This window comes from Dromaius novaehollandiae, chromosome 25 (genome assembly GCF_036370855.1).
Source record: "Dromaius novaehollandiae isolate bDroNov1 chromosome 25, bDroNov1.hap1, whole genome shotgun sequence".
In the NCBI taxonomy this organism is placed as follows: Eukaryota; Metazoa; Chordata; class Aves; order Casuariiformes; family Dromaiidae; genus Dromaius; species Dromaius novaehollandiae.
Genome location: NC_088122.1, coordinates 4,857,408 through 4,884,021, shown reverse-complemented (window position 1 = coordinate 4,884,021; position 26,614 = coordinate 4,857,408). Strand labels below are relative to the sequence as shown.

General features: G+C 59.2%; 1 protein-coding gene across 13 annotated transcripts in view; it reads left to right on the top strand.

The window, feature by feature from the left end:
* Window positions 1-26,614, top strand: part of TCF3 (transcription factor 3) — an 80,160-nt gene that overhangs the window by 45,766 nt on the left and 7,780 nt on the right. For 4 of the 13 annotated variants that reach the window (XM_064497193.1, XM_064497194.1, XM_064497191.1 and 1 more), the window contains exons 6-19: window positions 5,557-5,624; window positions 8,368-8,497; window positions 10,206-10,255; window positions 15,098-15,200; window positions 15,420-15,559; window positions 15,825-15,951; window positions 16,956-17,014; window positions 17,655-17,733; window positions 18,632-18,705; window positions 19,231-19,434; window positions 20,403-20,526; window positions 21,296-21,458; window positions 22,160-22,398; window positions 26,200-26,344. In XM_064497193.1, the coding sequence (XP_064353263.1) occupies window positions 5,557-5,624; window positions 8,368-8,497; window positions 10,206-10,255; window positions 15,098-15,200; window positions 15,420-15,559; window positions 15,825-15,951; window positions 16,956-17,014; window positions 17,655-17,733; window positions 18,632-18,705; window positions 19,231-19,434; window positions 20,403-20,526; window positions 21,296-21,458; window positions 22,160-22,398; window positions 26,200-26,342 (1,703 nt within the window). In that variant the 3' untranslated portion in view covers window positions 26,343-26,344. Of the gene's footprint in view, window positions 1-5,556; window positions 5,625-8,367; window positions 8,498-10,205; window positions 10,256-15,097; window positions 15,201-15,419; window positions 15,560-15,824; window positions 15,952-16,955; window positions 17,015-17,654; window positions 17,734-18,631; window positions 18,706-19,230; window positions 19,435-20,402; window positions 20,527-21,295; window positions 21,459-22,159; window positions 22,399-25,414; window positions 25,642-26,199; window positions 26,345-26,614 lie in introns of those variants that run through there. The other 9 variants (XM_064497203.1, XM_064497198.1, XM_064497201.1 and 6 more) reach the window with 6 other exon arrangements.

The following is a 26,614-nucleotide window of genomic DNA, read 5'->3' as shown; positions in this document are numbered from 1 at the left end:
TTTTGTGTCGGAAATGAGGGAGAGGCTGACCTGAAAGGGCTTTGCAAGGAAACATCTGAATTTTGGCTTCCTCCATTAGTGTGGGGTCTGAGCAGCAAATCTCTGCCAGCTGCCGTAGTAAGTGGGGCCAGGGAGAGATGGGCCCAAGAGCCGCTGATTCCTCCAGGTAATTTTCTCACGTTTGTGCCGTTCCCAGCAGCAGGTTGCAGTGAGCCGTCTGAAGATGCCTGCAAAAGCCTGTCCGAAATGGGAACAGCACTCTTCCTGCATTGAAAGGCAAATGGGCAAATGCTGTCCAGCTGGCACTGGTTGGAAAAATTGAGCTAAATTTGGGGGTTTCTGTTGTTTTTTTCTCTCTCTGCTTTCCACGTACATCTAGAAAATGGAAAGGAGTCTCCTGACTCGCAGGCCTTTGGGCGAGGGGACTCCCTGCCAGTGTGAGCTTCAGCAAACTCGCCGTTTCTTGTCCACAGGGGTTAAACGAGTCCTCTGCTTCTGGGAAGGGAGGCAAGGTTGTGCCTGGCAGCTGCTGTGCAGGGACAGCTTTAGGTTGAGTCCTTTAAAGGTTGGAGAACTCACCTGTCCCCAGAGAGCTGGTTGCTTTTCTGGGCCGTGGTGTCACGGAGGAGGAGCAGAGATGCAGCTGCGTGCTCCCTGCTGTCCCGCGAGCTCGTCTCACCGGTGCTGCTCGCAGCTGAGCTTGGAAAGCCTCGTGCTGCAGGGCTGCCGCTGGCATTGCAGCGTGGGGAGGGGCTGCGCTGCGCTGCGCTGGCGGTACCTGGCACCTGGGCTCTGCTTCCCGCAGGAGCTGCTCTGCATCTCGGTCATCACAGGGGCCAGGTTTCATCAGAGACCCCTGCAGTGCCGCTCCCAAACTGGTCCAACGTGAGCAGGGGGGCGAGGAGGGAAATTCAGGTACTGCAGGGTGAAATAGCCATTTTGATAAAGGAGCAGCAGCATATATAAACTTGTTAATCCATACTTCTTACTGATATATTCCTACGTTGGACCTGGCTGTGGAAGATCAGTTAGGGAAGGTTTGGTTGCACATCGCCACGTGCGCTGGCTTGCAGGCAGTGATTATCACACACCGAAGCAGTGGAGAACAGTGGTTTGGGGTTATGCAGGGAAAAAAAAATCGAGAAAAGCAGTGAGAGCAGCAGTCTGGCAGCAAACTCCAGGAGGAGGAGGGCAGGGAAAGAGCTGCTCTGACATTCGGGGTGAGCGGCTGCCCAGCTCTGCTGGGGAAAGATGCTTGGACAGCCCAGTCCACTCTAGGGGAGCATGAATTTTTCTGCTGCAAAGTGCCAGAGAGATTGAATCCCAGAGAGAGACGGTGCCTGTGGTTTCTTGCAAGCAGGCCATGAATATTGAGAGCGGGGAGGTACCAGCGCTGTGGGTTGGAGGCACATTTACCTGCCTGCTCGTCTACAGGGAGCCCAGATCCTAAGGGCTGGTGGGGGATGTCTGCAGGTTGCAAGGATATCCTGGGTGATGCACCCCTCGTCCTAAACCGGTGCAAATTCTTGTAGCACATTTTGATGGGAAGGGTGCTGATTTCTATTTGTTTGCCTGGGGGACACAAAAATTTGAATTTTGGGGCTTACAAGTTGTTCTTTAGATGCACAAACAGCATCTGGCATGATGGGACCCTGACTAGGGTGGCAGCTTGAGCACAGACCAAGAGCTTGGGGCTGGCTTGTCTGCGGGACTTGCACGTGCCCCTGCTGCTCCGTCCCTTCTCTTGAGGCTCCCCGAGCGCCTGTCTACGAGGATACTCGTCTGCTCGCTGATGGGGATGGTGCAAGAGTGATCTTTAATCAGATGCTTTCCAAAGCGTCGGCGGCCCCTCAGGTACACGCAGAATCAGCAAGGTGATAGGGAAAAAAATCTCTGGGTTTGCTGCAAGACTGGGTGGGAAATGCTCTTGTCTGTGTTGCATTCAATTAGATAACTTGAGCTTTTATTTTTCCTTAAAAATCAGTCACTTTTTTACCATTCGTCTTTGGTGAAGGCGGGGGGGATTGTTTAAACTGCGGGGAAACTGATAAGCCATAACAGATTTCTTTCTAGTAATTATTTCTAGTAATTAGCTTCTTTTCGAAGAAGGGTTTCTAATCTTGCGTGTATTGTGGGCTGTTGGGTTCTTCCTGGACAATGGTTTTATCTGTCCACGGATGGGGCTTGTCGCCACTCCCGGGATTTTTTTAACATTTTTTTTTTTTTTACTTTTAATCGTTAACTGTCTTTTACCTCCCCTTTTCCCCAGGAAATAACTCTAATGGGATTAGCGGGTGTTGTGCCTCCCTTCGAGCGGGCTGCGTCGCTCGCCGGGGCTTGTGTGCAGGAACCCGCTGCACCCATGGGTGGGAGAAGCGCAGGATATGCACATCCATAAAGCAGCCGCCTTCCTCCTGGGAGGCATCTTGGCAAATTGAGGTGGTGCGAATGGTCCTTTCCTTGGCTGGTTTGCATGCATCCGTGAGCTGGATGCATCGCGGGGAGCAAAGCATCAAAATCACCCGTTTATCTAAAAGCGCTGCCCCGATCGCCGTGTTGGAGGTGAGATGCTGCCCGAGGCTTTCGGCTCCACTGCCGTGTGAGTCCGGCCCGCGAGGCTGAAACCCAGCTTGCTCCTCCCGGCTGGCCGAGGGGCAGGGAAAAAAACAGAGAGCCGATGGGGTGCAAAAAGTCAGGAGGGGAAATGCCGGTCTCGTGTGCAAACCACTTAATGCAATAAATAACTGGAAAATGCTAAATGCAGCCAGCCAGTTTCTAGGTCCATCGAGTCCCTCCTTGCTTAAGGTGCCCTCTGCAACATAGGGCTTCACCTTCACATCCTAAAATTTGCAAAAGCAAACCTGAAGGAGAAGGTTTCCAAGGAGAATCACATTTCTCAGTAGAGGGGTTTATTCCCAGCATCTCCTGAATTTTCCCAGGATCTCTTAATGCCTGCACCGACCTCCTCAAAATTGGAAAACTGAGGGTTTGTGCAGGAGCGATGCAGCTTTCGGAGGTGGCTGGCGTTTTTCACCGGCGGGTGCTTTCGTCCCCGTTCACGGTGCGTCTCTAGCTTTCGTGTTTTTGTGACCCCGTTTCTGGTTCGCGGCCCCACTCCACGCTGCGGCTGCGAGATGGGAAGCCTGGCCGACCCCGGGCAGCACGCTGGCTCCCGGGGAGCAGGAGCGACACGGGGTCCCCACAGCCACGTTAGCTTTCTCTCTCCAACATGACAATTAAATTTGCAGTTTTTGCTTTTTCTCTTTCTATGTGGCTGCCAAAAAAGAGCGCTTTTAGTCCCTAAACCCGTGCTCCGCTTTGCGGGAGCCGGGGGAGCCTGCAGGGCTGGCCTGCCTGCTATTTTTAAAGTTACTTCCATCCTGCAAATCGCTCGCTGATCAAAGTGTAAAACAGCTTGCCGGTACCGGGCGCGCTTTGTTTCTGACATGAATCAAGAGAGGCACAAAAGAAGAAACGTCAGATGAAAGTAGCGTGGGTTTTTTTTTTTTTCAAGAAATATTGTGCAGATTTACTCTGGTTTTCAGCCTTTTTTCTTTCTTTTTCCTTGTACAGTGCGTGCCTTGCAACAGAAAGCTAAAATGAAAGTTGCTTTTAAGGCTATCTGATAATAGGAGAGGTGTTTTGCTTAACCAGGCAAGCAGTACATGGAAACGGCGATGTATTTGCAGAAGAGAAGCTCGGCTGTCGCTTACCAGCTAAAGCAGCGTGGAATTACCCTGGTTTTCCTCTGATTTAGGAGTAATCGCGATCGGCCTGATGACACAACCTGTTGAGTTATTTGTGTAAAGTTGCCGGCGCTGCAGCAAATATAGCTGCTAAGCTCTTTTAAAAATTAGGTCATTTAAGAGATCCGGCCTCTGGCATTGTGACCTCTGTTTATTTAACGGTTAAGCCTCTGAAACGAAATAGTAACGGGGAGCGGTGTGGTTGGCTGCCACGGAGGCGAGGAGGGTCCTGATGCCCCGGACCCTCCTGGGCTCTCGGCTTTGGCCGCTGTGGTGGGACCTGCTCCGAAATGGGGCGGTTGAGCTGGATGCCCCGGCGCGAAACGGTCCTGCAAAACCAAGCGGCCTCCTCTGCCGTCGCTGTTTGGGGGCACTTTGTCGTTCTGCTTTCCTTCGCCTCCCCAAAACCTCCCCGGCTGCACACCGCTGCCTGATGCCCCAGCGCAGCCAGCTCACGTCGCCCGGTGCATTGAGCTGCGCCTTAGCAGGCTTCGGCGGTGGGTTTAGGTTAAGCAGATCGGCAAAGTCCTCCCTCCTCCCCAGTTTTGCAAGCGGGAGGTGCTCGTCCCTTTTCGGCACGGGGGCTGCGGAGCCCATCACCAGCAGCCGCGTGGGACGGGCAAGGTCCTGTCCCCGGCTCAAAGCCTTGTTCATCATCCTCTCCCGTCTCCCTTTTCCCCAGCGGCACCTTCCGTAGGCTGCAATTAAGAGCAGCGAGAAATTCCTCGTGTATTTGCAGCCCAGGCAACTTTTTTCTTCTAAAAGTGCCCGTTTCCCATGGAAAAATTGGGGTAGGAGGAAACCCCAAAGCCGAGCGTTGCGCTGCCGGCTGCCCCGTGCCCAGCGTGAACCCGGGGTCCCCGCCGGACCCCCCTCTCCATCCCGCACCGGGGGCTGCGCGCGGCTGCGAGGGAAGATGCTGCAAGGACGTTTTGGAGTGGAAACATCTCAGCACGCGCATGTTGGTTTCTTTTTTTTTCTCTCTCTCTTTTTTTCCTTGAAAATACTATTTTCAGCAGCGCGTGGGCAGGGCGAGGTTGAGCGTGTTCGATAAAAGCCGAGGCAGGGTGCTAAAGTTCACTCGGCAGGGCTGGGGCACGTGGGCTCGGCTCGACCTGCCGTGTTCCCCCGGCGAGCTCCGGGTCGCGGGAGATGCACCGCCTGCAACGAGAGGAGCCTGCGCAGGGGGAGTGAAAGGAGGGCGCTCGAAAAGGAAGGAAGCAATTTTTTATTTGACTCCTGCTTTTTAGATCCGGCTTGTTTTGGGTTTTTTTGCAAAGTCGGGTGTCCATCGAGAAAGGGAGAGAAGGTAAACCCCGCAGCACGAGGAGCTCTGCACGCTGCTGCGAGCGGCATGCCGAAATCGTATTTTCTGTTGTGCGGGAGATGCGTGCGGACTCTGTTGATCGGTCATGCTTAGCTTTCGGTTTGCTCTGTCCCTGCCTCTGCCAAATTTGGATGGCTTTTTTTAATCTGTCTGGAGGGGTTTTTTTCACTCGGGTCTGAAACCGCCGGTTTCCATGGGCACGAGCACTTCCCTGCATCGCCGCGATTTGGGGGTTTTGTTGTTTATGGACCGAGCGAGCCCTGCTGCTCGTGAACTTAAAAGAGCTGCTGTTTTCGCAACAAACTATTATCCGCTTCGGTTGCCTCTGCAGTCGCGGGCGGAAGACGCGCGTTGCGGGAGCGGGCTGGGTGCCTCGGCGGGGAGCCCGCGAGCCGGCGGGAGGGCACGTGGCTCTCGGTGCGCGTGAAATCTCTGCTTCCCACTCAACAAAACGTCTTTTTTTTCTCTCTCTCTCCGTTGTAGGGAAGAGCAGTGAAAGAGCCTCTTACTCCACGTTTGGAAGAGACACGGGGATGCCGGGACTAAATCAGGTAACCGTAAAAGCACTGAGATTTGGGTTCGTTGGCTGCTAGGAGGGGGGAGAGCTCAGGGCCTGGGAATTAAAAGCAACCCGGTGCCTCGCAGCTCACCTCTGTGCACAAGGTCCTGAAAATCCTTCAGGCTGCTCAGAAAACCCTGACGACTGAGTCTGTGGTTTTGTACGTGCGTGTTGCTGGCTCAGGAGAGGAGTTGTCAGATTCAGAGCAGGAAACTGCCTGGTAGCGATTTTTCAGTTCTTCTCAAAACCTATCCAGGCTCACTTAGCTGTGCTTGGAGTCCTTATTTCATTAATCCTGCTTCTCACCGACTTATATTTCATCAAATGCGACCTATCCACCCTGCCTTTAGGATGAGTTTAAATGAATCAGGTCTAAGTAACATCTCATTACGACCGGGTAGCCCCCAGGCAGAAAAGCACTCAGGAGGAGGCCTTTTCTCCCTCCAGCTGCCTGGGTTTGCACGCTCACTTTGCATTAAAACTTCTATGGACTTCAACGTCTCCTTGCTTGGAAGCAGCCTGGCATTGCCTGCTCTCCTCGTTCCTCTCCTTCCCCCGGTTCACACCAGGATTTCCCGTGGGGTGGTTCAGTTTCCAGCACCTCCATCAAACCGCACTGCAGCTCCTGGACCTTTGGGAAGCAGCTCGGGGTGCAAAAAAAGGAGCTTGTGCTCCAGAGAGCAAAAGCCCTGCCAGTGCCGTCCACCGCATGCGCGATTCCCATCGCTTTGGGGGGAATCGGAGGGCGCTTCGGTTTCACGATGGTCCCGTCAAGGCAGGACCCTTCCGTGGCCTGAGTCAGTGCCACCGACTGCCCCCTGCAAAAACAGCCCCTCCGCTTTATCCGAGGGAGTAGCTGTTGGCCGGACGGCTTTTTATTTTACACATGTACACACACACGCATATTACGTGTTTTAATTTTACACAAATTTGTCATAATTTCCTCTCCTCTGAACTGAGGATGTTTCCTTTGCTGAAACAGCTGTGCTGGCTGTCTGTGCCAGAGTGGATTTAATTTACCACTGAAGCTGCTAAAATAAAAACGGGACGGATGCCAAGGCTCGCTTTTTAATGTTATGATTTTTGTGGAGGTTTCACGGAGGAGGGGGAGAGATAAGGTAACAGAGCGGGGTGGGCAAAGGGCGCTGCAGTTGGCGAGAGGCCCCGGCACGGGGCGGTTTCTAACCTGTTTTTCCTGAAAAAAACGCCAAAAAATGGTCCGACAGCAGATGCCTTGTGCGTGCACCAGTCCCTGTATGGGCTGGACGGGGAGCACGTTCCTCCCCAAACCACCCACCCGTGTCCCCATCCTTAACCTCCTTAAGCAGGGTGGGAAGAAGCCCCTTTTCTTCAGGAAATCGCCTTAAAATCTGTGCAGCTCTGCCATGAAACAGAGCTACCTGCTCGAGGAGCGAGACCCGGCCCGTCGGGCTCTCCTCCGGCTCGCTCGGCCGCTTGCTTTTCTTGGCCGCGCTGCTCCGCGGCGCGCAGCCTTTTAAACACAAAGGTAACATGACCGGTGGAACAGATTGCAAGAATTTTACCAGCTGTGAATACACGAGCTCCTCTTTCCCTCCCCGACCCCTTTCCTGAGGCGGCCGGTTTTTAAAGCAGCAGGTTTGTTCTTTCCCGTTTCTGAAAAGCCTGCAATCCTCCTTTCTTTCCATTTATCGCCCTCTGAAGATGGATTGAAGCTAAGCTTTTGTTGCTTCGAGGCCCTTTGCCAGCCCTCCGCGATTGCACAGAAGGGCCGTAACTCGCTCCCAGGGTCGCGCGGGAACCGCCGCTGCCCGCGGGCCGCCGATAGCGTCACCTCACCCGTTCCTCGTGGTCGAGTGAAACGCGTATTTAGGGAGAGGTTCAGGCTCGGTTTGGGGACGCGACGTGGGAGGGACCGCCCCGGGAGCGAGGCTCCGCAGGCGCGTTTTGGCGCTGGTGGACGCTGCGCTGCTGCTTCTTCCCCGGTGCATCTCCCTCTGGCTCCCTGCTATTCCTTAGGGAAGCGGGAAAGGCAGGGATTGCGGGGATAAGCAGTTCGGGATGGTTAGGCTGGACGTGCCTTTGCAGCAGGCGTGGAGGCACCGTGACTCTCAGACGTGTCCCCCACGGCACCAAAGTCCCATCGCATCAGAAACCCTGAGATCTTCCTTAAAACCTCAGCTGTGTCGAGGAAGGATTTTTGCCTTTCAGCATAAACTCCCAAATAAGTCCCTTCGACTGTCCAAAGACCTAAAAAGCATTTAACCGCGCGGTGATGCCTCCGCAGAGCGCACAATTGAAACCAAACAGCGGGATGCGACCTGACAGTCAGCTTCCCAGCGGGCACAGTTATTCCCGGGGCGAGTCGCTCCACGCGGGTCCCGGGGGCCGGGATGCTCGTGGTACCCGGCCTCGAGCAGGCGCTTTCCCCCGCTGCCGGATTCGGGAGGGAGATGCCGAGCCCCATCGGTCGCCCGGGGCGATGCTCGGTGCTCCCCGCCGGCGGCACCTGCTCCTCCGCAGCCGGCTCCGGCTCTCTTGCAAATACGCCCTGAAAGACCCTTTTCTTCCCGCACGTGTTAGTTCCCACCGCCACCGTATTTAGGTATTTGTTTTTTCTCCCGGCTCTTCGGCTCGATTTTTCAGCCGCGTTAGTCCCGAGGCTGCTCAAGGCGGCTCTGTTCGCCCCAAGCGAGCGCGGTGTGGTTTTTACGGCGTAATTACACGGACGGGTTTCTCTGTGTCCTTGTTTGCAGACTGGTTTCCTGCCCGGCGAAATGGGAATCGCGAGTCCGAGCACGCTTTCCCCCACCGGGGTGAAAGGGGGGTCTCAGTATTTTTCTTACCCCAACAATCCTCGCAGGAGAGGTGCCGAGAGCAGCATAGGTGAGTGGCTTTGCGTCGCCCCGGGGTGCCGCTGGCCCCGGGCGGGAGGGCGAGGGGGTCCCGGTGTGCGGCCGCGGGGGCTGGCGGGGGGCCCGGAGCGACGCCGGGGTTGGATCCACCCTTGGCCATCAAAGCGCTGATGCTGCGATGTGGTTGCACGGGCGGGAATCCAGCGCTTGCTTCAAAAAGCATAAAAAAGAAAAAAAATCCTTGTAAAACTGGGCATTTGTGCTCTTAGTCAGGCGGAATTTCCTTCTCACTGAAAAAACGTCAGGTTGGGTGAAAGCGGCTCTTAGGGTCTCCTGCAAACACCTCTGGGGCCATCGCGCATCGGTAGTCGTTCCTGCAAACCTCGGGCTTGCCTGAGCCCCGGTTTTACAGCCCTCGTTCAAGCCCCGGTCCCAGCACGAGCAAAAGCGGCTGCTGGAAACGCGGCGCTCGGGAGCTCTCCCTGCGCAACTGCAGGCGTCGATGCTCCAAAAGCCGTCCGTATCTGGGTTCACCTGACAAAAACGCTGTTTTGCTTTTAATGAGGATTCAGGTCAGGTGCAAATTGCATTTTTTTTGAGTGTAGATGAGCCCCAGTTCTCCAGAACTTGTGGGTTTTTCGTCCTAGTTCCCTCCCCACCCCCCAAAGTTGCTTTGTTGCTGCTATTTTGGGCTTTCCCCAACAAACGAAACCAGAAGCGACATAGCATTACGTGTATTTTTTCCAGTGCTTTTCAGAAAAACGCATCTGCTTTGATACTTGAAAGTTAATTTGCTGCCTTAAAGATGTCGCTGTTTTAGGTTTTCAGCCTGGGAAAAGCTTTTCTTTTCTTTTTCTTTTTTTTTTTTTTTTTTTAAGTTTGCATTGACTCGTTCTGTGCGATGAGTTTTTCCTCCTGAACTACAGCCGGGCAGAGTCCCTGGCTCGGCAGCCTTGCCGTGCTAGCTACCCCCACCCTCTCCCTCCCCCGAGTGGGGCTTTCCTTAATTATGAACTAAAAAAGAAAAAGAAAACCCCAAATTTGTAACCAGCACTTCCTCTCGAGCTGCTCCTCAGGATGCTTCCCCCACCACCACCCCAAATATTTTCTTTCCTCCCCCCTAGCTGCTCCTTCCCCCAAAACACGGTGCCTTTCTCCCTGTGAGCTGGAGCCGGGCGGGAAAGCACCGCTGAGATTGCGGAAGGACCAGCCCGGGCGGACGCCCACCTTCTCGCAGCACTGAAATTTCCCCAATAAATTATTTTCTAAGGCGCCCATGAAAACGCAAACCCATCGCTGCATTTGCTCTCTTTCTGGATCCTCTTTCTGCAAATTCTTTGCAAGATAAACCCGTTTCCAAAAAAAACAAGGATGGGTTTTTACGGACTCGGTCTCAAGTGCCGGCGCAGCCCCGCTCGGCTCGATGAGCGCCTCTGGCCGTGGGTGTCGTGGGAGAGGGACTTTCTTGCGAACTCGGTTTTGCCAGGTGAAACCTGCCCACAAACGTGCAGGCAGGATGAGGAATCCGTGATGCGAGAAGAGCTTCATCCTCCTTCATTTTCACTATTGCTGCTTTGGCTATTGGGCGTTCGAGATTTGAGCAGATACGCGTAACCGCATCTTCTGCCCGGGGAGGTTGGAGCTGGAGCTCGGTGGCCGGGGCGTTTTCCCTCCCGGCCGCGCTTGGGGGTAACTTGTCCCTTCAGAAGTTCGATCCTCTCTTGTTTTCTTTCCGCCAGATGGACAGCCCAAAAAGGTTCGGAAGGTGCCTCCTGGACTCCCCTCCTCGGTAAGTGCCGCCGCCGTTTTCCTCGCCCCGTTCCCCCCGGGGGGGTTTTACCCTCTGCACCATCCCGCCACCAGCTCCGAACCCCCCCGCCAGCGCGCCCGGCGCTCGGGATGCAGCGGGACGGGGATGGATTTTGCTCCCGACGCCGGAGAAAGGGGGAAGCGGGGCGAGCGCCCGGCGAAACGCGATACCGGCCGCGGTCGGGTTTCGCGGCGGGGGGGGGACAGGGAGCCGGCGCAGCGCGGGGGCAGCTGGGGCCGCTCCAGGTGCGCGCGCCGTTTTACGAGCGAGCCGAGCAGCCTGCGGCAACACGTTGGCCCCGCTCGCGCGGCTGTTACGGGGCAGCGAGCTGAACGCCGCCTTTGTGGCTGGGAGTAATGGGATCTCCGGGAGAGCTGGTCGGAGGGGGTCGGAGGGCTCCCGCAGGGAAGCGGGAGCTGCTTGGCTTGGCCGAGGCGGCGGCTGCCTTCCCCGCCGGCGAGTCGGAGCTGGGGTTCGGGCTGCGTCGCAGACGTGCTCCCCACCGAGGTCGATGCACCGCGGAGGCACGTGCTGCCTCCTGCCCCGGGGGCCGCGCGTCCCTGCGGGGAAGCGGCACTGCGGCATTCCCTCCGCGTGAAGTCAAAGCCCGCTCCGCGGTTTCCCCCTCCGCCGGGCGACACGATCGCTTGGCTGCAAATTTGGCGGGGGCAGAGGTCAGCATCAGCACCGAAACTCGGCTGAGCTGCTCCAAGAGCATCTTTTAATACAGAAAAGCTGCTCGAGGTAGAGTCACCTCCCTGCTTCAGGTTTCCCTGCAAAACTCGGAGCCGCTAGACGCCAGGTAGGGAAAATATCGCTCCCAGCAAACGGGCGTTCATCGGCCTCGGCTTGCGGAGGGTGACTGTGGTGCCCGAGGATTTCCCGCGGGAAGAGCCGCTCGGCGCCGCTCGCACCCTTCCCCGTGGCCCATCCCGCTCCTGCGCCGGCTCCTGCAGCCCGGGAAACATCACCCAGGGCCGTGCAGGCATCCGCCCTTTCCCCGCTTCGGAGCGGGCAGCTCGCTCGGGCCGGGCATTTTGATGCCAAGGGCGATTCCCCCAGCGGCTGAGCCTGCCCCGCTTTTGCATTGACCTCTAGTTTTTTAGGGTTTTTTGCTAAAAAACCCTGCGTGCCTCAAAGGCAGCAGATCAAAGGCTCTTTCTTGCCTGCCTCGCCTGCAAACGCGCGGCAGCGGAGCCCGCTCCGTGTTGTCGCTGGACCCCGTGCAAAATAAACAGGCTAATAAGCATCTTATTAAAATAAAGTGCTTTAATCTGCGATTCCAGAGCTGCTTTGAAAACCCGGAGTGGTCAGCGGGCGAGAGAGGCGCGGGCAGCTGCAACGGGGGAGCGTCGGCCGCGGGCGGTGGGTCGCGGGCGAGGGGGGCACCCGCCTCTGGGGGGGCGAGCGTTTCGCCTGCGGCTGCGGAGGGCTTGGAAGGAGCGCGGATGCTATAGCTGTGCTTTCTCCACCTGGCTTTTGAGGGAAAAACCCTCACGTTTGTCCAAACAGCATCGTCCGCCTGCACCGTGCAGCTCCCCCGCCGCCCCGAGGGGTCCCCTCGGATGCAGCCAGCATCCGCCACGTCGCTCAGGCATCGATAAAAACACGCTGTGGAGCAGCTCGGTTTGCCGTAACGGTGGTTCAGAGACGGGCCGGTGTCTCGGCTTAGCTCCAGGGGCTTCTCCCGGCGTCGGCCCCGGGGCGCGGGGAGCTTTCGGGGCCGGAGGGCAGGGTGGCTCCTCGCGCTCCGCCGGGGGCTGCCGGGAAGGGGGTGCCGCAGGCCGCGGGGAGCCCGGCGGCCGGGAGCTGCTTGAGCACCGAAATTCGCAGTCGCACCCTGGTTTCTGCTCCCGAGCGAGAAAAATAAGGAGGAAAAAAAAAAAAAAGAAGCTGGAGGATCGCGGCGGCGGGGTTTGAGCGCTGGCAGCCGCGGCGGAGGAAATGACCTCACCTGGAGGTCCCCGCGGCCGCCCGGGCTGGGGCGCTGGGCGGGGAGCGCAGCCCCGGCGCTGATTTACGGCTTCCTGCGGCGCTCGGCCGGGGGGGTGCAAGGGGCCGTCACCCCCTCCGCTGGGCCCTGCTCCGCTCGCAGCCCTCCGAACGCCGGCGAGCAGCTGGGAGGGTTTTCCGGAGCCGCCTCGCTGCTCAGCGGGGCAATTCAAGATTTCGGTTTGGCTGGGAAAGGGTCTCCGAGAAGGAGCAGGGTTGCGATGCCCCTGCGTTGCAGGACGGAAAAAGCCCCCCCGTGCGACCCCCCCGGGGCAGGAGCAGTGCCGGGGGGCTGAAACCCGACGCCCGGATTCGAGCGGAGCCGGGATGCACCGGGGGGGGGTGATCGATGCAAGCAGGCGATGACGGGCAGCAAAGCCAAAACCCCCCCCCAAGCAGCCCCTCCAAAACCCCTGCCTATTCCCCACGTTTTTATTATTCGTATTTTCGCCCCGGATTTATGAAGCGCACGTTGGCGCGGGGCTCCGCCGCCCCCCCCGCGCCGGCTCCGCTGCCGCACAGCTGCCTCGCGCGCTGGCCAGGTGCCAGGCGCTGGCAGATGGCGCGGGGCTATTAGACGTGCTTCATTCGATTCCCCATCCCGGCTCCCGCTATTTAATCAAATTATAGGAAAAGTCAATTTACCGGAGTCTCATTCTTCGCGGCCGCCTCCGTTCGCTCCCCGGCCGCGGGCGCCCCGCGTGCCCCGCTCTGCTCGTCCCGCGCGCCCGGCACTTTGTCCCCGCGCCGCCGCCGGCCCTTCGATGCGACACAAAGGCGAAAGCGCTTCTAATTTTATTTTTCGAGCGAGGGGCAGCTGTCAGCATCTATCAGGTTTTTTCCCTCCCCTTTTTCCTTCTCCCTTTTTTTTTTATTTTTTTTTTCCTTTCTTCCCCCCTTCCTTTCGAACCAGCTCGGTGGTCCAAACCCGCGGTGCGGGAAAGGAAGGGCCAAGAGCTGCTTTTTGCTGCCCGTGGTGGCAGCAGGTCCCGCGGCGCCGGCCCGGAGGCTCCCACAGCCCGAGGGAATTCGGCTGGGGGAGAAAAAGCTGCCGCGGGAGTCACAGCAGCACAAGAGCGAGCGCTGGGCGAGAGGAGGGTGCTGCTCGCTGGGTGCTCCTGGCCCCCGGCCTCTGGCTCCTTGCGGATGCTTTTTAGAGTGTGCATGGGGGCTGCATCTTTTTTCCTTTTTTTCCTCTTTTTTCTTTTTTTTTCTTTTTTCTTTTCTTCTCTTTTTTCCTTTTTTCCTTTCTCTTTTTTCTTCTTTTCTTTTTTCTTTTCTTTTTTCTTTTCTTCTTTCTTTTTTTTCTTTTCTTCTTTTCTTTTCTTCTTTATTCTTTTTTCTTTTTCCTTTTCTTTTTTCTTTTCTTTTTTCTTCTTTTTCTTTTTTCTTCTTTTTTCTTTTCTTCTTTTTTCTTTTCTTCTTTTCTCTTTTCTTTTTTTTTTCTTTTCTTCTTTTTTCTTTTTGTTTTTCTTTTCTCTTTTCTCTTTTTTCTTCTTTTCTTTTTTCTTTTTTTCTTTTCTTTAAGCAATTTTTCTTACCGCCGAAATAAAAACACAGAAATCCTCAGCGTTTCGGGTGATTTCAAAAGCAGACGGCGATTTTGCCCCTCCACGCCGGCACAGGGTCGGGCAGGAGGGCTCGGCTGCTTGTCGGGGCGTGGGGAAAGAGAAACTCGGGGCGGGTTTCTTTTCCAAAGCGCGATGCCTCTTCCAGGCAGCGCGGGGCCGCGCGTGCCCGGCAAGGCCCCAGCGCCGACCTCTGCTTTCACGGGTATTTCAGAAAAACGCGGTTTCGGAATGAGTCGGTGGTGATGAAAATAGGCCCTAACAAAGGTTCTCACGTAATTTCAAGTGGCATTTCGGTTTCTTTACAGGTCGGATTTCTGTTTAAAAACTAGGTGTTTTCACGCAAGCCCGAGACGGGCTTCTGTAAAGGCTTTCTAGGATGTGTTTGGTTACTTAAAAAAAAAAACACGCAACTTTTTTTGTGCTTGAAGTGCTGTTAAATAACACACCTGGGTGGCGTTGCCCAGCGCTGGCTGGGAACCTCTCCGTCCCGTTCGAGGGGCTGCTCGGCGTCGCGGTCCCTCGTTTTTGGCTGTTTTCAACCGCGGGTTTTGGCTCCTAGCAAGCACCGGCTGTGCCGAGGGGTCCGGAGGGTCTCCTGAGAAAGGGGTTGAAGCCTTGGATTGAAAAACTCTGGCCATGAAGGTTCGGTTTCCCTCCCGTGCCTCGGTTTCCCCTGTAGCAGGCTGAGCAGAGGGCAGCTGATCTCCGCAGAGGGTCCGGGACTTGACGCCTGACACCCCCCAAGTACTCGCCCGTCTCCACCGCCCTGCGCCGTTTCCTTCTGGATTCGGCCCAAGCCCTTGGACGCTGGGTTGGCGTCCAGAAATAATCTCTTCTGCGGTTACCCATAAAAAGTTATAACCGCAGAAAAAGGAACTAGAGCGGAGAGCCGAAACTTCTGCTGCCGCCGGCCCCTTCTCTAGCGCGGGGCCGCGGGAGAGCAGAGCTGTTACGGGAAGGCAGGGCCGGCGTTTCTGCTTAAATCTGCTTCCCCCTGCGTGCCCCGCTGGGGACCCGGCGAGGGCCGGGGGGCCGAGGGGCTGCTCTCGGGCTTTGGCGTTTCGCTTCGTGGCCTTCGCTTGGGCTGAACCGCTTCGTTTTCTCCCCCTTCGCTGGGGGAACCGGCTCCATCATCTGCTGCGATAAACAGAAGAGGAGCCAGCCGGGGTGGGTGACCCTCGGGCGGGCCCGGACGCGGGGGTGGGCAGTGCCGGGGGTCGCTGTGTCGCTCTCCCTCACCCTCTCCCCTGTCCTCCAGGTGTATCCATCCAACTCAGGTGATGACTACAGCAGGGATCCAGCTGGATATACTCCCTCTAAACCTCCCAGCACTGTGTATCCCGGAGCCTTCTACATGGCAGGTCAGGCATTAACCACCCCGGCGTTGCACGGGGAGGGACCCGGGGCAGGAGCGCGAGGCCTCGCCCGGCTGGCGGAGGGATGAGGTCTGCGGAGCCCGGTGCGTCGGCATCAGCAGGACGCGACTTAGCGCGTCCCTGGGCAGGGCTGGCTTGTCCCCGCGCGGGTTGTCCGACGCGGGCCGCTGTCTCTGCCCCGCTCACCTCTCGCTCGCCTTCCAGATGGACTTCACAACTCGCCAGACCTGTGGAGTTCAGCCGGTGCCATGAGCCAGTCGAGTTACGGTGCCATGTTAGGCAGCTCCTCCTCCCCGCTCCCGCAGTCCGGTGGCTTCAACAGTTTACATCAGCACGAACGAATGGTAACGTGTCCCCGCGCTGCCGCCCCGCGGGGCCGCGCTGAGGCCGGGCTCGGGGCAGCGGGGAGGTGGGGGCTCTGCTCAGCCGGCCGGCAGCGTCGCACGTCCCGAGGCGGCTTCTGTAAATGCTCCATCTTCTCTCAAAAGCTGCAGCAGAGCCCCGGTTTGCTGCCGAGGTGGCCGGCGGTTGGGGCCAGGTCCTGGCCCGGCTGCTGAAGCTCTGCAGCTTTCTGAGGGCCTCTCTCCTGCTTCTTCCCCCTCCTGCCAGAACTACCAGATGCATTCAGGAGAAGTGAACGGCGGGCTCCCCTCCGTGTCCGGCTTTTCCTCTGCCTCCACCCCGTATGGCGTCTCCAGCCATACGCCCCCGATCAGCGGGACGGACAGCATGATGGGTACGTGCGGTGGTCGGGAGGGTGGTGGGTCGCCAAGCGTGACCTTCCGTGTGCTTCCAACCCCCTTGCTCCATGGCCACGCGGAGGCAAAGCAAGGAAAGTCAAGCTCTTCTGCAAATGGGTATGATGCCTGTGTCCTGTATACCCGGCCACGTTTTATCCGTTGTGCGTCGCACACAGGCCTGGAGTTACTCCATGTGGAAGAGACTTAGTGAGGTTATTGCTGCTGAAGAGCTGGGCAGGCTGGAGAAGAGGGCAGGGGGGTGGCTTGCGGCTTTCTAAGGGGTTTCCAGGGGTTTGCACCTCGCTCGTCAGGTCGGGAAGGAGACCAGGGCCCGCAAAACCATCTCGCGGAGGTGCTGTGACTAAACGAGGGGTGGGAAGGAGTTACACCGGAGTGCGGGAAGGTGGGGGTATGTGCGAAGCTGTTCATCTAAATCAGGAATGAAAATGTTTGTGCTCTATTCAAATGCCACGTTAAACCCCTGAGTGCTTTAATCTCTAACCCTGCTGAACCTGTTACAAAACCTGTTACTGAAATTAACTTGTGTTCCCTGGGAAATGAGGATCCTGACCTTAATTTGGAGAGAAGCCCTCGTTTGGAGGAGGGGAAACAAGTTCAGGATTGTAGGGGCTTAAGGTGCCCCGTTAAAATGGGCCTTGCTGCGATCGAGCCATTTAATCACTGTCAAATCACTGTCAAAGGCATGATGCCTCTGACCTGTCCCCTCCTGAACACCATCCTGCAGCCCTGGGAAGGTCAGCGGTGCACGCGCCCGCATCCGTGCTGCTCCGAGCACGTTGGCAAAGGGAACACAGGAACCAAGCGGACCATTCTGTTCATGCATTTATTTTTAAAGAAAAGCAGTAAGAATGAGAAACTGAAGTCTTAGAGCAAATGCCCAAGCAGTGGGCCCCAGAGAAGGTCTTGCACAAGGTTCCTTAGCAGACGAGGGTCTTGGTACCTGCGCTCGGGTGGTGACGGCTGTGTCTTCTCTCGGCAGGGAACCGAGGAACCACGGCTGGGAGCTCGGGAGACGCGCTCGGGAAGGCACTAGCTTCAGTAAGAGTTTCCTCAGATCCCGACCTGCTCCCTGTCCTGTCGCAGGGACTCCCCGGGTTGATCCTTCCCTGTGTAACGGGGACCCTCTAGGCAGCGGGGACGATGAAAACATGAGAAGTTGGGTGAAACCGCACGCCCCAAAATGCAGCAGCCTCTGAGGGGGAGGCATGGGTTCCCCCCACTTTTTATTTCCCCCTAAGGGCTCTGCGTGCTGCCATCCTGCATCCTGGCGCCGTGCAAAAGCCCCTTTGACAGATGGGGAAACTGAGGCACCGGGGATTTAAAACAGCTGCTGCAGACCCATGCACGCAAGCCAGCTCTGCGGCAGCCCTGCCTTGTGCCCGGTGCGGTGCCCGGCTCAGCCCTGGCAGTGGAACTCGCGGTCCAGGGTTCAGTATTTCGAACTGGAGGGCGCCGAAGGGATGCTGCAGCCGCAGGGCTGGCAGCAACGGGGGCAGAGCAGGGCCCCGGCGTTAACGGGAAAGCTGCCGGGCACAGAGGCAGGGGAATGCTCCCAGTGTGGTGTGGGAGAGGGATGTGCCGGTGGGGTCATCCTCGCTGCGGAGCGGGAGGCCGGGGCTCGGGAGATGCTCTTGCAGGAATGGGCGTTGCTGACTGTGCCCTGCTTCTCTTGCTGCAGATTTATTCCCCAGATCACTCTAGCAATAACTTCTCCTCAAACCCCTCTACACCGGTCGGCTCCCCTCAGGGGCTTGCAGGTAGGTGAACGCGTTGCTCTTTATATAGAGACGTTGGGAGGTTTCCTTTCAGGAGCCTCATGGCAGCGTACTTCCCAGATCAGCCCCAAACCCCCCTTGCCTTCCTTAAGGACCATGCAAGTCCGGCCCGCGTGGTAGCAATGCCACGGGATTGTGGAGCTAAAGTGTTGCTAGTGCCTGCTCAAACCTGCTCCGGCTGTTCGGAGAGAGCCCCTTTCCCTGAGCATCCCATTTCAGTGCACTTTGGAAGTTTGTCCCTGGTTTCTGTCTCCCGTGGGAAGAGCCCAGTGTGAGCTGGGAGGCAGCCAGCTGGTTAAAAAGCCATTGCAGCGCCCCGCAGCCGGGGGCCTGACGAAAGCCCGTCTCTCCGCTCCCGTCTAGCTTCTGCAGAGCTGCTGGTGCCGAGGGCCCGGAGCAATTTCCACCCTCCAGCCTGCGGCTCTGCAAAAACCAGAGCAAGCAGCGAGGGCTTGGGGACGGGTGCCTGGGAGCAGCCCGTCCCTGGACTCTAACCCAGCAGCGTGCACGTGCCGGCTGCCTGCTCGGCCAGTCGATAAAAACCCTGGTGAAACCCCCTCGAGGGCTGCAGAGCCGAGTTTCCTGGCGAGGCGGAGCAGAGGCGAGCCCGCGGCGGGGGCAGCCCATGCGTAGCGTGCCGCGGGCCGTGTCCAGCCATGCAGCCTCGCGCCCGGCCCACGCGCGGTGCAGCTCCATGCCCGGGCGGCTGGCGCGTGCGGTGCCCGGAGCAGCTGGCGCGTGCGGTGCCCGGGGTGGTTGGCGCGTGCGGTGCCCGGGGTGGTTGGCGCATGCGGTGCCGCACTCGCCCGGCTTCCAGCCCCACCTAGCGGCGGCTGCGCCCAGCCCGCGCCCGGTCCCGACCTCTCGCCGTTTTTTGCAGGCACATCCCAGTGGTCGCGAGCGAGCGGACAGGGTGCCTTATCTCCCAGCTACGAAGGGAGCCTCCACACTTTAGTAAGTGTCGCCGAAACGTCTCCCTGCCTGCCGGCTTTCTGGGCTATCCAGGGCACATCTGGCGGTAAACGGCCGAGTAACCTCTTCTCTTCCCCAAAGATCGAGGACCTGCAGGTGCAGATAGATGTTTAGTCAAAAGTGGTTAAGCAGCTTTGGGCATCGAATCCTCGGAGCCCAGAGCCTTGCTGCCGGAGACGCTGCCTTGCACCTTAGCCAGTTTGCAGCCCATTTACACCATTGCAGATCTGGCCCTGCCTAACACGTTTTCACTGGTTTCTGCCTCTTTCTGGAGCAGACTTGTTTGCATAACCCCTGGCCGTGAGCTTGCCTTTAGAGGATGGCTCTGGCCAGGTCGGGATGTTGTTTCTCCCCGTATCTGCTGCCTCACGGTAGCCAAGTTTCTGACTGCAGCCAGCAGCTCCTTAACGCAGGCAGCGTGCCAAGGCCTAGGCGAGCCAGAGGGATGCTGCAGCGGGCTGCCGGCTTCACCGGCGCTAACAGAGACCTGTTTCTCCCTCCTTGCAGCAAAACAAAATGGAAGACAGGTTGGATGAAGCCATCCACGTGCTGAGGAATCACGCCGTGGGCCAGACCGCCGCCATGCCGAGCAACCACGGGGACATGCACGGCCTGCTGGGCTCGGCGCCCGCTCACAGCGCTGCCGTGGGCGGCCTGGGCCAGGCCTTCCCCACCTCGGTCATGTCCCTGGGGAACAGGCATCCGAGTCTGGTGAGTCCGGGATGGCGGTGGCGCGGCTGGCTCGTGGGGACATCGCAGGGGATGGTGCGCGGGCCACAGGGACCAGCCTGTCCCCTTGAAACCCTGGTGGCTGGAGGGGTGTTTCTCCTGTTTTGAGAGTAGCCTGATGTGGTGCAACTTCAGCTTGGGTCGACCGGTGACAGATTTAGATGGGTAACTTGCACTGGAGGGCAGTTTGCCGTGTTCGAGTCCGTGGGATTAAATCCACATGGAGCAGCTCTCCGGGTGCAAGACCTGTGTGTGGTTCCCTCACGGCAGGGCTGTCACTGCTCCTGGGGACAGAGGTGACGAAAGCTTTCGATTTTCACCTGCCACATGGATGGAGATCCCTCAAAACGGTTTCGAGCCCGTCCCCAGGGATGCAGGGAGGCGGAGAGGTGCCGGGCGGCACCGTGAGTGCAGGCACCCAAGTGTCTCCAGGATTTCTGGAGCCCATTTGGACAGGCACCGCGTCCTCCTCCGCGTGTGGGATCACCGGTGCCTAAGGGCTAGTTCAGACTCAGGAGAACTAGACGTGCTCTGCTTCCCAGATTCCCGGACTCGGCTGCTAAGCAATGAATAGTACCTGCATCCTCTTAGAAACCGAGGAGCACGCTCAGCCCCAGCTGCGGGAATGGGAGGGTTTGGAGCAGGGCTGGATCTGTCCTGCCTGTGCACGCGGGCTCAGGACGGCCGCCCGACCCACAGCCTCCGCACCCCGGCCCTTCGGGGGGTGCCACGTCCCCACTGCTGAGACGCCCCTGCTCTGGGGGTGCTGACGGCGAGGCCGCCCTCCAGAGACGTCTCAGTCTGGCTCCCTCCTGCATGTCCCGTGCTCCGGCCGCGCGGCTGGCGGTGCACGAGGAGGGCACGCGGCTGCACTCGGCGCGAGCCGTGCCCACGCGTGCTGGCCGTGACACTTCCACCCCTGAAGGCTTGCTCTGCTTGTTCTGCTGTAGGTGGGAGGAGGTCACCCCGAAGACGGGTTGTCCAGCAACCCCAGCATGCTCCACAACCATGTCACACTTCCGTCACAGCCCAGTTCACTCCCTGACCTCAACAGGCAGCAAGACACGTACAGCGGTAAGGCAGCTCCGCACGTGCGCACGCTCGGGTCTCACCCGCCGCCGGGGTGGTTCATGCCCTGGGCTGTCCGCAGAGCCGAGGGCCGGGGGAGCTGGGGTGCGTCCCCGCGGCAGGCTGGAGGGCAGGTCCTGTGCTGCGCCTCTCCAGAGGTCCTCGACGTGGCTTCTGGTTGGACCTGCATGTTCCTGCCCTTCCTGCCGGCTGCAGAGAGCTCCTGGGCCCTTCTCTGCTGGGAGGGAAGTTGGGCTCTGACTCGGGAGGACACCAGAGGTGGGGGGAGATGAACTGGCAGGGCAGAGCTGGCCGCCTCGGCGATGCGGGACGGGTCCGTTCTCAAGGTGGCCCTTGTTGGCCAGAGCCACACGCTCCGCGGCACGGCTGCTTTTAGCGAGGTAGCCGGAGAAGTCCAGAAACACAAGGTTTCGCGCTGCCCTCGGGGCCATGGGTCTAGATGAGTGAGTTGCCTGTACAAAGGGATTTGGTCCCAGCTGGCTCAGCACCATCCCCTCCACCCAGTGCCAGGCAGCGACTGCAGCGATGCTTTGGGATCTCCCTGGTGTGATCCTTGCTGCAGCAGCTCTCCTTGGGCCTACGGATCCTGTAGCTTTCTCCAGCCGATGGGGACCAAACCCCGGCGCTGGCAGCCTCTGCGCTGCGGCGTCTCGGATGCCCGGGTTGGTGGGGCTGGAGATGCAGCAGGGCCCAAGGGACCTGCCTGCGTGTTGGACCCCTCCAACCGCCGCGTGCGGCTCTGTTTCCTCGGCAGGCTTGTCGGGGGGGCTGGGGCGAAGCAGCGTCTCCTCGGGAACCAGCGAAATAAAGAGGGAAGAGAAGGAGGACGAGGAGAACACCTCGGTGGCTGATAACTCAGAAGAGGAGAAGAAGGAGCTGAAACCCTCCCGGAACAGAACAAGGTGCTCTTTGAACAGGTCTCTCCCTTCACTTACTCTGTTACCGGTCTGGGGGCGTTGGGGCTGGGATCCGGCCCCGCCAGCCTCCCCCGCGGCCCGCCTGGCGCGGACGGAGGGGTGCCACGGGACCTGGCAGGCGGTGGCCCGCCTCAAATTGTGTCTGCTCTCCGCTTTGGGGCTCCTGCATCCTCTGTCACATCCAGCCAGCTATGTGGCAGCGGATCAGGTAGAGCCCTCCCGGCGCACGAGCTTGCTGGCAACCTCGCCGAGACCTCGCTGGGGCGATGCCGTGACACCAGGGAGCAGCCGGGTCCTGTCCTGGTGGCACAGGGCTGTGTCCTCCCGAAATGATAGCACGCAGCAGCGTTTGCTGGCGCTTTGCTCTCTCCCACACCTTCTCCTGGCCACCGGGGCATCTCCTGAGGACCGGCTCAGGCCGTATTCATGGTTTTGTGGTTTCTTTGTTCTTTAAAAAAAAACAAGAAGAAGAAGAGCCTAAATTGCGTCCCTGCATGTCCCCGTGTGCGAGCGCGGGGCAGCGGGACGCGGCGCGTGGGACCGGGTGGCCTCATGGCAGGGCGCAGCGCCCCGGCTCAGCGAGGCCCTGCCCGCGGCTCGGCGTCTCGGTGCCCGCACGTGTGTTTCTTTGCTGTGAGTTGACCAGTGCTGAGAGTGCACGCGAGGAATGTCCCTGTCTCGTTCTTATTTTAAACCATTAGTCAAGATGAGGATGAGGAGGACGATCTTCTTCCCCCAGAGCAAAAAGCCGAGAGAGAGAGAGAAAGGAGGGTCGCCAATAATGCCCGTGAGCGCCTGCGGGTCCGTGACATCAACGAGGCCTTTAAAGAGCTCGGACGCATGTGCCAACTCCACCTAAACAGCGAAAAACCGCAGACCAAACTGCTAATCCTACACCAGGCCGTATCAGTCATACTGAACCTGGAGCAACAAGTTAGAGGTCAGTGAGGGTCCCGGAGTGGTGATATTTTACGTATCTGATCGGCACGGGGCTGTCTGTCTGTCTGTCTCCTGTGACATGTGCTGTGGTGCCTTGCACTGTCTCTCTCCCCTGTGGCCTTGGGGTCCCAAGGCTGTTAATGTCCTTTTTTTTTTTTCTTTTTCTTTTTTTTTTCCTTTTTTGCATTCCTGCTGTTCTCTTTTTGTTCCCCCTGCTACCGCGTGTGCTGCATGCCGGTCCCCGCAGGGGCACCCGCGCCCCGAGCCTCTCCCGGGAGCCCTTCGCGCGCGGGCTGCTCTGGCTGTCCCGCTGCCCGGCGTTTCGCTCGGCCGTTTGGCCAGCAAAAAAAAGCAATTTCGTAGAGGGGGACCCAGCTCCGACGTCCCCCCGAGGGCTGCTGCCTTGGCGAGGCAGCCCGTGCCCGTCCCTCCGCGCAGCAGCGAGAGCTGCCCCTTTCCTCCACGCCTGCGCTCGGCGCGGGGTGTCTGCTCTCCCCGGGGCTCGCCGGTCTCCAGCGAAACACGGCAGTGCCGCACCTCCCTCGCGGGGCTCGGGGACGCGGAGCAGAGCGGGTGGCCTCGAGCCCCTCGCCGGGGCAGGCTTGCTCCCGTCCCGTGCCCGCGCACGAGCCCGTCGCGTCTGCCGCACGCTCCCCCGGCCAAGCGCCTCTCGGATCGGTCGGCGGGGACGCGGAGGGCTTCGCTTCCCGCTCCGAGCCGCGGAGGACTTGGCTGCTTCGTTGCCGTAACCCGCAGTGCATGCTCCCCCCGCTCGGCAGGGCTGTCCGGGGCAGGTTAACCCCCTTTCTCTCTGCAGAGGCTGTTGTAACGCGGGTCCGTGGTTTGTGCCTGGCTGTGCTCCTCTCTGCTGGCCTCTGCTGTTGCATTGATGTTGGAGTCCTTTGTGCCTCTCTTCAGTTTGTAATTTTTTGCCTTTCATAACATGTATATTTTTTCCTGTCTCTTTTTTAATTTCCCCTTCCTTTTATTTTTTTTATTTTGGATTTTTATTTTTCGGTTCTGTTCTTTCTGATCTCCTACAGACAGTCCCCAGCCGTGACCTCTCGGTGGTCCCACTCTCTACCTTGTACTTGCTGCTTGCTCACCAAGGCAGGAGCCGAAGGGCGGCGGGAGGGCAGGGGCTAGGCAGAGTTGGCACCGTGTTCACTTTGGTCTCCCACGCTTGTCCCTTTTTAAACCCTGCCCGGGGCAGCAAGCTGAGCCCGTGGGCCGCTGCCGGCGGACGTTAGCGCAGGGAGCTAGGGCGTCACTCCGGCGGCGTCTTCGGCCGCTTTGCAGAGGTCTGCCGAGCGCTGAGCCGGGCTGCTAATCGCCGCCACGCAGCTAACGAGGTGCGAAGGGAAAGGAGCAGCTTGGGGGTGTTGCAAGGGGGCAGGCAGGCAGGTCTGTGCCCCCTCTGAGCAGGGCTCAAAGCGGCCGAGGCACCGCGTGCCTTGTAATCCCAGGGACTGGCTTTGCCGTGCAAACCTGGTTGCCTCTGGCTGCCTCCAGCAGCACCGGCTCCATCCAGCCAGGAATGGTGGCTGCCAGGGTTCGCGCGGAGCAGACGGCAGGAGCAAGCCGGGTTCCTGCCCAGGCGAGAGCGTGAGCGGGTTCGGGGTGCCGGGAAGGCGGCGTCACCTTTCCCGGCCGGGGCATCCCCGACATGCCGCAGAGAGGGTCGCGGTGCAGCGCTGGGGCACACGGAGCGACAAGGAGCCACGCAGGCAAGGACAGGGCGGCCAGGAGAGGATGCAGGCAGGGACAGGGCAGCCAGGAGAGGATGCAGGCAGGGACAGGGCGGCCAGGAGAGGATGCAGGCAGGGATAGGGCACCACAGAGAGGATGCAGGCAGGAATAGGGCAGCATGGAGAGGATGCAGGCAGGGATAGGGCACCACAGAGAGGATGCAGGCAGGGACAGGGCAGCATGGAAAGGATGCAGGTAGGGACCGTGCACAACCCTCCGGCCCGCGCAGGCTCACCCGGGGAGCCCTCGCTTCCCCTCTGCACGGTCGGGCACCAACCGGAGGCTCCCGACCCCAGGACGGCTTCGCTTCTGCGGCCCCTCTTGGGTGAAGGCTTGACCCGCGCGGTTCCCCTGAGCCGCAGGCCACGGTCTGTCCGAGCGTGAGGTCTCACCGAGGACCCTCCTCAGATAGGGGTCTTGCCTAGGAGAATTTTTGCTCTGGGGGAGAAGGTCGTCCGTGCAGTAAATTGGGGGTGCGGAGGGGCCGGGCTGCAGGCTACGCCACGGGTTAAGATGCTGCCAGCACGGCTCTGCCTTCCCCCCTCCTGCCGCTCGGGCCCCCTCGGGATGTGACGGCGGTGGAGGCCACGCACAGCCCAGGTGACACCCAGGAAACCCCTTTCCAGACTTTTTTTCCTTTTTTGGCTCCATTGAAAGACCTGGATTGAGTTTCGGTGTCTGGGGCTGACTCCCAGCTGCAGCTGGGACGCCGGGCTCCCGTCCCCGCTGCCGCGTCCGCACCTGCAAGAGGGTGTCGGGCCGCCCGGTGGGACCCGGCGAACCATTTCCCTGGGGACGATTTTGCTGCAGATTGGATTTTTGAACAAAATCTTCCAAGGAGGCATTGGCTCTCTGCCAAAACGAAAACGTCTGTCCATGGCGGGGGGGGGAAAACCCCAACGCTCGTGGCTGAGCACCTCCAAACTTTGGAGTTTCGGCCGAAAACGAAGGCGAAATTTTGCATTGGGGGAGAAGCTCTCGGAGCGAGGGGGCCGGGAGCCGCTCCCGCTCCGGCCGGCACCCCTCCGGCCGCCCCGGCCCCGTGCTGGCAGCACCTTAGCGTGGCTCGCGGCGGCGCCGAGCAGCCCCCCCGGGCAGTGCCGCCGCGGAAAGCGGGCCGTGCCGCCGCGCCCGCCGCGATTGGCTTTGCAAAGCGAGGCCGCTTGGGCCGATTCCAGTGGACGCCAGGAGCACTACCAGCACGGCAACTAACGGCCCCCGTGTCCGTCCCACCCCCCTGACTAATCCCTGTGGTGCTATGAACCCAGCAGTACAGACGAGGCCTTGTCACTGGAGGACAAAGATCTGAGGGACCGGGAGAGGAGAATGGCCAATAACGCCAGGGAGAGGGTGCGCGTGCGGGACATTAACGAGGCCTTTAAAGAACTGGGACGCATGTGTCAGATGCACTTAAAAACGGACAAAGCACAGACCAAACTGATCATCCTACAGCAAGCGGTGCAGGTCATTCTGGGCCTGGAGCAGCAAGTACGAGGTATGGTAACAGCTGGCAGGAGCCTTTCGGGGCTTTTCTCTCCCCCCCGGACCTCTGCGGGCGCGGGCATCTCTGTTGTAACTCCTGCTTTTGTCGCGTGCTGCGCGGTTGCATCGCCAGCGGCGTCACGACGCGCCTTAGGCTGAGCTTTCCAAAGCCCCCGGCCCGGGGTGGACGCGAACCCTCCCCGTCCCTTTCCTGCGGGGCTTAACGGGAATTTTGGCACCCGCGTCCCGTTAAGCAGCTTTGGAAAATTCAGTCCTCGCCTCCCGAGAGCTGGCTGAGGCCGTCGGGGGGTTTCTTTAAGCGAGCACGTGTTTAAATTGGCATGGTGTTGCAGCCGGGCAGGGGGTTTCGCTCTGGCAGGGGTCCGGCAAAGTTTCCGCAGCCACCTCAAGGAGCGGCCGGCAAAGAGCAGCTTGCACTGAGGTTGCCTCCTCGCATGGTACCGTGTGTCTGTCCTGGGACTGTCCTCGCTCTCTCTTTGCGATGCTGCTGCTGCGCGCGGGGCCGTCGCACGCACTGAGCTCCCTCCCTCCCTTGCTCTTTTTGGCCTAGAGCGCAATCTGAACCCTAAAGCCGCCTGCTTGAAGCGTCGGGAAGAGGAGAAAGTGTCCGGAGTGGTAGGAGATCCCCAGATGACACTTTCAGCTTCACATCCTGGTCTAGGAGATGGTCACAACCCTGTCGGACACATGTAAAGGTACCGTCCTCTGTCCCGTGCTCCCGGCGCCCTGCCGCATGCCCGACGCGCGAATCAGGCATCCTTAACTTGCTCTTTATTAAGCGACTCGCTCATGCAGTTCAGTTGCGTGTCAACCGTCGGCTGGGTTATTTCGTCCCCAAGTCTCTCTTTCCCCCCGGGACAGCTCAGCCCCGTCCCCAGGCCAGTGGCTTTCGGGCAGGCCAAGCCGTGGACGCCCAGAGCCTCTGCCCCGCGGGGACGGTGCAGCCCCGCAGCTGGGACGGAGGG